This window comes from Pristiophorus japonicus, chromosome 16 (genome assembly GCF_044704955.1).
Source record: "Pristiophorus japonicus isolate sPriJap1 chromosome 16, sPriJap1.hap1, whole genome shotgun sequence".
Lineage (NCBI taxonomy): Eukaryota > Metazoa > Chordata > Chondrichthyes > Pristiophoridae > Pristiophorus > Pristiophorus japonicus.
In genome coordinates this window covers 55,200,341-55,211,634 of record NC_091992.1, presented here as the reverse complement: position 1 = coordinate 55,211,634, position 11,294 = coordinate 55,200,341, and the positions used below count along the sequence as shown (strand labels likewise).

Genomic DNA, 11,294 nt, shown 5'->3' with positions numbered 1-11,294 from the left:
TTCCTCACACCCTGAAAGGCATAACTCTAATTTTAAGGTTATTCACCCACATATCCCAACGTTCTGCCCTGGCCCACACTTGGTGACGTTAGGGATGGACTAGAGATCAAGGTATCAGACAAAGAACCAGTAGACCACTGGGCACAGCAGATTCTTACTACGATATGAAAACAGGTGCTAAATGATGATTTAATATTCAACAAAACAATGTGGGAATAAAAAAAAAATCAGAAATAGTCTGCTGAGGCAAGGCTTAAAAACCTAACAAACTCCAGCCATTCCTAGAAAGCAACTGACGTCGTTTTAAGCTCATTATAATCATTTGTGAAATGGTTTGTAAACGATTACAAATATAATCAAAAGTTGTAAACAATTATTCTTGGAATGCAACACAATAATTGAGTCACTTAAACTGATCATTTTACAAAATAATGATGAATAAATACATGAATTTATGACCCACAAAATGTTTCTCACCCAATGCCCTTCTGGTTGAGTGAAATATTTTACCTTATTCTGGTTGAGATCAGCACCCTCTCCCATATCTATTAGGTTTAATTAGCATTAAATAGTGCAATTCTTATGTAAGTGTTCTGGTTCTTGTTTTCTTGTACCTTTGCTTTATGCAATTATCACCACATTTAACTTCATTAGAAAATTTGTTTACTTTCAAAGTGACAAGTGTATAATGCAGCATTGTTTTTCTGTCATGCTGTCAAGTACTCGGAATTGAAATGTTGGTGTTAAACAAAAGAACAATACACAGAAAAATATCGACGACCGGTGAAGAATTGCTTGAGGTTGAGATGTTAGAGAGATTTTTTTTTAAACTTTTAAACCCACGACTCTTCATCTTCTTTTCTTTGTTCAGTGTCCTCTGTGATAGATTGTTGCACCGTAGTTCTGCCTCTTGGTGAGACACTGTGCTGAGGAGGCCAAAGGTCTTCCCCTGAACCAAGATCTTCCTCAGGTTTTGTGAAGTACAAAGTTGGGATCTGTTTTCCCGGAGCTTTAGATTTTGCAATCTTGGTTTTGAGAGATTTGTGGGTGCTTCCAGATTTTGTCGCGCCTTTCAATGTTTTGTCCGCCTGTCTGTAGGATAACGGAGTTGGGATTTTCGATGGCTTCTTCTCGGGTCTGTTGTCTCGCCTGGGGCGTATTTTGGGCCGAAGCTTCAGCTTGTAGATGGAAGGAACCCTCTCTGGCTTTTTCAGTGACCTCTTTTGCCTTCCCTGTTGAACCCTGGGCTTCTGTAGCGTGATGGGTGGATCTGGCCATTCAAAGGATGAATTGGTATCAGATCCTTCAATTGTGGATATGGAATTCACCTCAAGAACATTGATATCATTCTGAGCCATCGTTGTATGACTCTTCACAGTGCCCGGATCTGTGGCCTTAAAGCCAGTGTTCTGTTGGTTGCACTGAACAGATGTTGATCCAATTTCAGTACATTTTGCGCTTTGTTCTTCAATTCTGTCGGGTCGGCTGGTTTCCGTGGAGCTCAAAACCGCAGGCTGCAGATTGGCGCTAGGATCAGGGGCTACCATTTCTGGAGGGCTCTTTGCTATCCAGTTCTCAATGTCCACACGATTGAGCTTCTGCGTTCCGCTAACAAGTTCAGCAAGAACAGCGTTGAAACTGTTGCCATTCTGAGTGGCTATCATTGAATGGGGTGAAGCCACACTACTATAGCTGTAAGGTTTATTAATGTTGTCAACATGACTGGCTCCACCTGTGATGGAGAAAACCGAATACCTCGAAGGACTCACAGAGTCGAGTCTTTTAAATTCCTTCTGTTTTGAAGAACCGGGCAAACTGGACACTGAAGAAAATATATTGAGCCCACTGTCCTCATCGAAATCCACCGCCAGAGCTTTCATATTGGACACAATTTCATCTTCCAGGGTTTTGTACAGTTCGGACTCCTGTGCAGGATCAATGGGTGGGGGTGTGAATAAGCACACCTCATTCCTGTCATCGTTGGTGCCTTTATTGTTGTTGTTATTTATGCTGTAAGGGTCTGGGGTTTGTGATCGAACTTGACTTCTTTGTTGAATCGATTTCTTTGCTCGATCAGTTAATGGCTTTCTAATGCTTTTCGATTCTTGCCAACAGCTCTCTTGCCAGGTAATGGCTGGGGTCAGAGGTCGCTGAGTTACTTGACTCCTCTCGCATGTCTTACCAGCATCCTGAACGTCTGAGAACTTGCTCAGTCGGCCAGGTGCAGGCGAATGGCTCCTTGCTGATCCTTTGGAGATTCTGGAGCTCATTTCTGAAGTAGGTTTGTGGTTCTGTGAAAGGGAACTGGTGCTTTGCCTGTTTATATTTGAGTTGCTTTGGTCCACTTTGGACTGAACGAGCTGGGCATTAGTCCAACTGCGGTTCAGCCTGTTATCAGCTCGTTGCGGAATGGTAAGTTGACTTGGCACTTTCTTGTGGTCCATTGTGGGCACAATGCCCCGCTTGTTGTCCTGAGCTGCATGGCATGGCTTTGAAAGTACCGACACAGCTCTGCTTGTCTCTCTGCCAGTTCTAGCTGCCGTGGGGGTGTTGGAGTTGGCTCTGGCACTGTTAATGTTGGGTGATATCTGGTAAGAAGGAGTAGATGGCCGATCTTTTTGCCTAAACGATAAATCAGAAACGTTTCCATTAGTCGGAAGTGAAACAAAACACATGTAAATCTTTCCCAGTGATTAACTTGAGAAAATTGTTGAGCGAGTAAGATTATGTGGTAGAATCTGCTCCAGGTGGAAAACGAGGTGGGGGGCGGTGGAAAGGAACAATTTCACCACACAATGTCCAGCGCCGGAATTGGGCCTGCGTCACGGGTGCCGCCATATTGGTGCAGGCGGCTTTGCAGACGTTGAGGGCGGCCGGCTCAAATGGGTGTTGGCCCTGTTACATATGTAAATGAGCAGTGTAACGCCTGCTTTAGGCTGCCTCGCAGAATCGGTTGGTGATCAGCAGAGTAGGTGTCGGGCCTGCTCCACTCAGATTCTTCAGTGGTCTCTGCGGCCACCAACGAATTGTCGAGGCACATTTTTTTAAAGATAAATAAATCAGTAATCGTTGCTGTGAAGCCAGGAGGCGCTGGAGTGCCCCTGCCAATTGCACAGCACGGTTACCAATATGTGAACCTTTCATGTGTTGGACATCATGAGAGTTAAAAGTTTAACATTCGAACTCCTTTATGTTATGAACTATCCTCAACTAGTTACAATCGGTATTAATGACTTGAATGAAGGGACCGTGTGTAATGCAGCCAAATTTGTTGATGATACAAAGATAGGTGGGTACATTGTGAGAAGGACACAAATAATCTGCAAAGGGATATAGATAGGCTCAGAGAGTGGGCAAAAATTTGGCAGATGGAATATAATGTGAAAAAATGTGAGGTTATCCATTTTGGTAGGAAAAATAAAAATGCTAATTATTATTTAAATGGAGAGAGATAACAAAGTGCTGCATTACAGAGGGAGCTGAGGGTCCTTGTACATGAAACACACAAAGTTAGCATGCAGATAAAGCAAGTGATCAGGAAGGCAAATGGAATGTTGGCCTTTATTGCAAGGGGGATGGAGTATAAAAGTCGGGAAGTCTTGCTACAACTGTACAGGGTGTTGGTGAGACCACATCTGGAGTACTGCATACAGTTTTCGTCTCCTTATTTAAGGAGCGATATACTTGCATTGGAGGCAGTTCAGAAAGGTTCACGAGGTTGATTCCTGAGATGAAGGGGTTGTCTTATGAAGAAAGATTGAGCAGGATGAGCCTATACTCATTAGAGTTTAGAAGAATGAGAGGTGATCTTATTGAAACGTTTAAGATTCTGAGGGGGCTTGACGGGGTAGATGCAGAGAGGATGTTTCCCTTCGTGGGGAAATCTAGAACTAGGGGGCATAGTTTCAGAATAAGGGGTCGCCCACTTAAAACATAGATGAGGAGAAATTTCTTCTCTCAGAAGGTTGTGAATCTTTGGAATTCTCTACCCCAGGAAGCTGTTGAGGCTGGGTCTTTGAATATATTTAAGTTGGAGACGGACAGAATTTTGAATGATAAGAGAGTCAAGGGTTGTGGGGAGCAGGCAGAGAAGTGGAGCTGAGTCCATGATCAGATCAGCCATGATCTTATTGAATGGGGGAGCAGGCTTGAGGGGCCAAATGGCTGAATCCTGCTCCTATTTCTTATGTTCTTATGAAGCAATAAAACTTTCCAATATAAACAGGATTACTTTGAAGTGTTCAAGGAATGCATTGCTTGTTTTCTGATACGTAAAGTGTTAATGTACGGAAATCAGTGTTAGTAAAGAGGTCATTCATGAGTGGTTATGGCTTAGTTTTAAGATAATAAAATGTAACTTTAGTTTTAGCATAATAAAACATGGGTAGAAAATCCATTAGCTGCAGATAACAATTGGTAAAGCTTTTTCTTCAAAAGGCTCGGGGACTGTTACATCGGGAAGTCTTGTTTAGGGGAAGTAGCTTTGAACTAAACTACTACAAGTGTTTACATGAATCGTCTGCTTTCAATGGACCCGGGAGTAGATACGTCATGTAGTCTTATCTATGACGTTTTCCTTTGATGTAGTCAAAATATGTTGTATAAAAGAGCATGGTTTGCAACAATAATTCAGAGGACTTGAAAGATCGAACTTGTAACCGAAAAGCCACACTGTGTAAACAGCGAGGCTGATCACCTTTGCTGTTTATCGATAAAGTCTGTTCCATCTACCCCACTACGAAGTGTCGCATGCTTACTCGAAATCTATTGTTGTGAACCGGGGAGGAAGAAGGTTGACTGCTAACATCAGGCCACCCCATCCATATGTAACCAGGCAGCCCACCCTCGCTGCCCCCCCATTACTCCCCCACTGCCTACAGACCCCACCTTGAACCCCACTGCCCACCCCACCCTGCCCACCCCCCCAACTGCCCACTCCACCCCCACACTGCCCACCCATCTTCCCCGCCCCCCATTGCCCCCCCACCCTCCAACCTCCCCACTGCCCACAGACCCCGCCTTGCCCCCCACTGCCCACGGACCTCGCCTTGCCCCCCCCCCACTGCCCAGCCCACCCCACCCGATTGCCCATCCACCCTCCCCACCCCCAATGGCCACCCACCCCTGCACTGCCCACCCCCCCCTCCCGCCACTGCCCACCAACCTACCTATTGCCGCTCCCTCACCCCTTCCCGGGACTTACCTTCGGGCCACTGCTGGTTGAGGTAAAGAGGCCCGATATTCATTTCTTCAAATGGGCGAGCTGCCTGTGGAGGCGCATTGGTCAGGCACTGGCAGCTCACCGAAATCATTGAAACGAGGCCTTTTGCCCAATCGCGACTAGGCCTCGGCCATCCCGGTTGGGCTATGGAATGCCGATTCTGGGCCTGAAGGCAGGCCTGGGCAAATCTCTATCCCTGTAAATGCCAAGAGATGCCATGAAGATGGCAGGGTTTTGGCGCAGCATTTCCTCATTGCCGAGGTACATGTAAACCGTGGCAACTCAGAGCAAACGGAATTCTAGTATCATTATGCTGACTATTGCGAGTTATACGGTGGATAACAATGATGAAAAATGACAGTCGAGTGTCAGTGTTGCTCAGCTGGTAGCACTGTAGGCCCCAAGTCAGATGGTTGTGGTTTGAGCCCCACGCCAAGCCTCGAGGTTGGCACACCAGTGCAGTACTGAAGGAATGCCTCCACCCCCTGGCGACCTGCTCTCACAAACGGAAGCAGGACTGGCTGGTTGGTAGTGCCCGCTGGAAGTCCCGCCTGCGGTGCGTCCCCTCCGCCCACTCCCCTGCATGGAAATGGGACCCACAGAACTTTTTCAGGCTGGTTTGAGGGTCTGGGACAATAAAGCCAAGGAGCTTTAGGCAATTGGTAAACTGACTTCCTGCCTTATTTTAATCTGGACCTGCCTGTTCTGTCCCCAAGCAGCGAAGCAGTGGTGCATCTTCCTGCCCCTTCCCACCCCATTATATTACAAGTGCCCCATCGGTGCCTATGGGCCAGCACCAATATGCAAATTGCCCGAGCCCAGGAAGTCCCGGTGCTTCAGATCTCACGCTCCGCCATTGTTTGAGCGGTGAGGTGGGACCACAGGTATCCAGGCCTGATAAACACAAACACAAACACTAAACACAATCCAATACTTTTATTTTAGAGACATGTGATTGTAGAGACAGATCTCAAATGAGAAAGGTGGGCGATGAGTCGAATTACATCATCACGTTACCCATCCCATCCACTGCTTATTGGTCTCGGCAGTGTTTTAACCATGGGAAAGGTTCAGGGGTTGCACTCCCACTGCCGGAACACAAGCAAAGTTTTTAGAAACTTGTTGCTCCAGATCAGTTCACAAACTTTCTTTGGTTGAAGGACCCCTTTTCAAATTGATTTGTGATCACGGACCTCCCCATCTAAATTCTAAATCGAAATACAATCTAAGACTTATAGGGGACGAAATTCATTATTGCCCCATTTGGGGGCGGTAATTTTTGAATGCTGGGAAACTTAGCGCCAGGTGCTACTGCTTCCCGGCTTTCAAAAAATTGGCCCAACGCTCCAAGACAGAAATGGAGCGATAAATCAAGCGCTCCACTTCCCTCTTGGAGCGCTGAAGCATGAAGGCGGGCGGAGGCTTTGGCAGCATTGCACACTGGGCCGTGCAGCACTGCCGTGTACAAGGGGACCTTCCCTCCCTTAAAGGGAAGGGCCATCGCGGCAGGCTCTGCAATTTAAAAATCACCTACCTGGACCACCAAGACCACGGCGATCCTGCGTGATCAGCCCGGGACTCAGGCAGCGTGCCAGGCTGAATAATCGCAGACAGGAACCCGCGAAGAAAACGGCAACGATAATGGTAATTTTGTTTTTTTACTTACCTCGGCCACCTGGCCTTGAATCACTGCCCCGGTCACGACCGGCCGCCCGAGCCGTGTCTCCTGCAGCTGCCGGTGTTTGCGCCCGGTGCTGCCACAGGGGGCAAAGATGAAGTTCGGGTCCGGGGCACTAACGGGGCGGCGCGCGCGGTGATGACATCATGACCTCCGGGCGCAGGAGATCGAGGCGTAATGCTGAGTGCCGCCGCTAAACTCCTGTCCAATATGGCGGGCGTCGAGGTCATTTGCAAATGCTCCCAATGCCTCGCCCATAATATGATAATGCTGCATTTTACTAATTTTTGAGATATTTACTTGCAGATATCAGTGAGGTGGGTGTGCCCTGCAGAGTCTGTCGACCCTGGTATGATGTTTGACACTCTTCACAGATCAGGAAGGCCTCAGGTTAGATTCTGGTCTCCAATGACTTCATTGGTGTCAAAGCTTGCTGGGCGAATCACTACAATTGGTGTCAGCACCCTACCCTAAGAAGAGCAAACTAACAGGAGCCAAAAACTGCTGTACTTGTGAGGGCACTGAGGAGCACAAGGTCAGCTCAGCTGTCATAGCATGCCAGTACTTAGTATGCAGGTTCACACGAAGGATGGACAGATGAACAAGATGGATGCAGAGAGGATGTTTCCACTGATGGGGGAGACTAGAACTAGGGGGCATAATCTTAAAATAAGGGGTCGCCCTTTTAAAACTGAGATGAGGAGAAATTTCTTCTCTCAGAGAGCTGTGGATCTGTGGAATTCGCTACCTCAGAGAGCTGCGGAAGCTGGGTATTTGAATAAATTTAAGACAGAAATAGAGAGTTTCTTAAAGGATAAGGGAATAAGGGGTTATGGAGAGTGGGCAGGGAAGTGGACCTGAGTCCATGATCGGATCAGCCATAATCATATTAAATGGCGGAGCAGGCTTGAGGGGCCGTATGGCCTACTCCTGCTCCTATTTCTTATGTTCTCATGTACCACAGGGCAGCCACCATCTAAACCAAGACTTGTAGCTTCAGGTCAGGATGGGAGAAAATTATGTGAAAAACTAACCCTGTCATTCATGTTTACTTTCAGTAGGTCCCCATTTATGGCTCCACGTCTAGTTAGAAAGATTTGTTCCTTTGCGTCCCCTGTCCCTGAGACCCCTACGATCATTCCTTTTGGTTCAATTTAGCTTGGCCCCTTTAGCTAGATTCCCACACTCACTTCTAAATGCTTGGACTCGCCCACCCCCACAAAACATAGTTTAATTTCTAAATAAAGCCATTCCTGCAAATCAGAAATACCAATACGTATGTAAAAGTTTATTCAGCGGTTTGTTTATTTCTGCTTGCTGACTTGAAATCGAAATAGCGGATTCACCAATTGGGGCAGGCTGATCCTCAATGGATTAAGATTCATTGTGTGAATTTCATCCAGGACTGAGACGGGTTGGTTTGGAAGGACGTTTGGGTGCTCAGGGTGATCGAGATAGGCCCACTCGGGGCAGTGGGTGGGGGGGCGGTGTGTGTTTGGCGCGTGAGTGTGTGTGTGTGTGTGGCGTGTGTGTGCGTGTTTGGCGCGCGTGTGTGTGTGTTTGGCGCGTGAGTGTGTGTGCGTGTTTGGCGCGCGCGCGTGTGTGTTTGGCGCGCGTGTGTGTGTGTGTGTGTGTGTGTGTTTGGCATGCATGTGTGTGCGTGTTTGGTGCGCATGTGTGTGTGTGTGCTTGGCGCGCGTGTGTGTGGCGCGCGCGTGTGCTTGGCGCGCGTGTGTGTGTGTGTGTGTGTGGCACGCGTGTATGATCAATGCTTTCACACAATGAAGTACTGTTAAAGTGCAGTCACTGTTTTAATGCAGGAAAAGTGGCAGCCAATTTGCACATAGCAAATCCCACAAACAGCATTGTGAACATGATCGGATAATCTGTTATCTGTGATGTTGAGTGAGGGATAAATATTGGCCAAAGCTCTTCTTCAAAATAGTTCCATGGGATCATTTACATGAGCGAGAGAGCAGACCTGTTTAATGTCTCATCCAAAAGACAGCACCTCCAACAGTGCAGTTCTCCCTCAGTACTGCAGTGGAGTACCAACCTAGATTTTTGTGCTTAAGTTTCTGGAGTGGGGCTTGAACCCACAACCTTTTGACTCAAAGGTGAGGGTACTAGTCACTGAGCCACAGCTGACATGGCTGTCAGGAGTTCAGTATGTATACAAACTTCCCATTCAGGCAGCAATGTCTCCTTAATGGACTTAGGCTTGCCTGTCATGCTGGGAAGGGCAAAGAGCGCCTTTGATCTGGAAACCTTTAGACATTTACAGACTGCACTTCTGTTTCTAACTGTATCTTGCACTCAACATAATAGTTGTGGGAGTCGGGAGATTGAGAGGTCAGAACTGTACAGGAAACAACAGAAGGACAGAGAGAAAATCAAGGCTCAGGCACTCGTACACAGGAAAACAGCAGCATCACAGCACTGCCGGGGCAAGGCCGCACTTGGAACTTTGTCTCATCTCATCTTCTTGTTGCTGGAGGTTACGTCCCCCACAGATTGGACGTTTTATTAACAGAATGAGCGGTGGCATGATTAAACTTAACAATCTCGCAGGGAAATCACCAGCTTCCTGGAAAATAACCTCAAAGAGCTGCTGTTCCTTGTCGTTAACTGCATTCAATCAGAGCCCACAGAGAGTCGCGGCTATATAAAAATAAATGCTCCACAGTTGAAAGCTTCATTCTTTCATAATGTAAGATAATTAATTCTCTCACCGATAACGGCTCATCAGTTAGCTTTAACATCCTATTGGGATGGGTAGTGTGGGTATAAAAATTATAATATGGTTTTATTCCTTCCATTCACTAACTTTGGCAAAAAGAGAGATGTGGGTATAAAGCCAGGGTAATTTTATATGCAATTTGGGATGGATTTCCGGGTCCTCTCCGCTCCGTTTTTCACCCCGGAGCGGCGGCACTGGTGGTGGTGAGGTGTTCTGGGCGGGCGGTTGAGCCCGGGAGAGCTGCGCCCGGTGTGCAACGCCCCTGGTTGCGAGTTTGAACTCCTGCCTGACCCGTCCGCCCCACAGCACGCCCCGGAGTGACCGCCTGGGAAATCAGGCAGTCCAATGATACCGATAGCATGGAGGTAAGTAATAGACCCTAATGTAAGTGTGATTGCTTTTTCTTTTAATTTGTTTGCGATTTGTGTTGTGGTAGCATGGGCAATGTATTGGGAATGTTTTTGTGGGTTTTATTTTAGGTTTTTTTTTCTCCCCAGGCGTCTCTCAGAGCGCTCCCAGCCCGGCTCGTTAACTCGGGAGGTTCCCATCCTAGCGCCCGAGAGAGGTGTACAACGCGTCCCTTAGCGCTGCGCCCTCTGACTCAGGGCCCAGCTGCCCAATGTTACTTACTGAGGTGCAAACTGTTCCGAGGCACAAACTTTACCGCCCCACCACCATTACCGCCCCAAAATCATCAAAGCCGAAAATCCAGCCCATTAATGTTTGCTTTTGGGCATGGTGATGTTCCCGTGTTAAGATGCTACCTGAACATTAAGTGCCAAATATTTCTTTTCAGGAAGGCCGTGGGTTTGATGTGAAGAGTGACCTACTGCTCATATGGGTTTCAAGTGCACTTGACATTCAAGGGTACAACTCGTGGACATGTACAAAAATAATTTCAAAAGCAAATGGAATGTTGGTCTTTATCTAAAGGGAGCTGGAATACAAAGGGGTGGATGGTATGGTACAGTTATATAAAGCTGTGGTTCAGTTCCTTCAGCACCCGAGGAAGGATATATTGACCACTGAGGGGGAGCAGCGCTGATTCACCAGAACAATACTGGGGCTAAAAGGGTTAAATTATGAAGACAAGTTGCATAGACTAGGCTTGTATTTCCTTGACCATAGAAGATAATATCATTAAGGTGTTTAAAGATGACTAAAGGATTTAAAGGGTAGCCATAAGAACATAAGAAATAGGAGCAGGATTCAGCCATTTGGCCCTCGAGCCTGCTCCGGCATTCAATAAGATCATGGCAGATCTGAGCTTGGCCTCAACTTCACTTCCCTGCCTGTTCCCCGTAAACCTTGACTCCCTTATCATTTAAAGATCTGTCTATCTCCACCTTAAATATATTCAATGACCCAGCCTCCACAGCTCTCTGGGGTAGAGAATTCCAAAGATTCACAACCCTCTGAGAAGAAATTCTTCATTTCTGTTTTAAATGGAATCTTATTCTGAAACTATGCCTCCTAGTTCTAGATTCCCCCACGAGGAGAAACATTCTCTCTGCGTCGACCCTGTCAAGCCCCCTCAGAATCTTATACGTTTCAATAAGATCACCTCTCATTCTTCTAAACTCCAATGAGTATCGGCCCAATCTGCTCAACCTTTCTTCGTAAGACAACCCCTTCATCTCAGGAATCAACCTCGT

General features: G+C 46.9%; 1 protein-coding gene across 1 annotated transcript in view; it reads right to left on the bottom strand.

Moving 5' to 3' along the window:
* Positions 1 to 779: 779 nt before the first annotated feature.
* LOC139227049 (GAS2-like protein 2A) overlaps positions 780 to 11,294 on the bottom strand; it is a 49,471-nt gene continuing 38,956 nt past the window's right edge. The window contains exon 6 of the mRNA XM_070858130.1: positions 780 to 2,622. Within this exon, the coding sequence (XP_070714231.1) occupies positions 834 to 2,622 (1,789 nt within the window). The 3' untranslated portion in view covers positions 780 to 833. The remainder of the gene's footprint in view (positions 2,623 to 11,294) is intronic.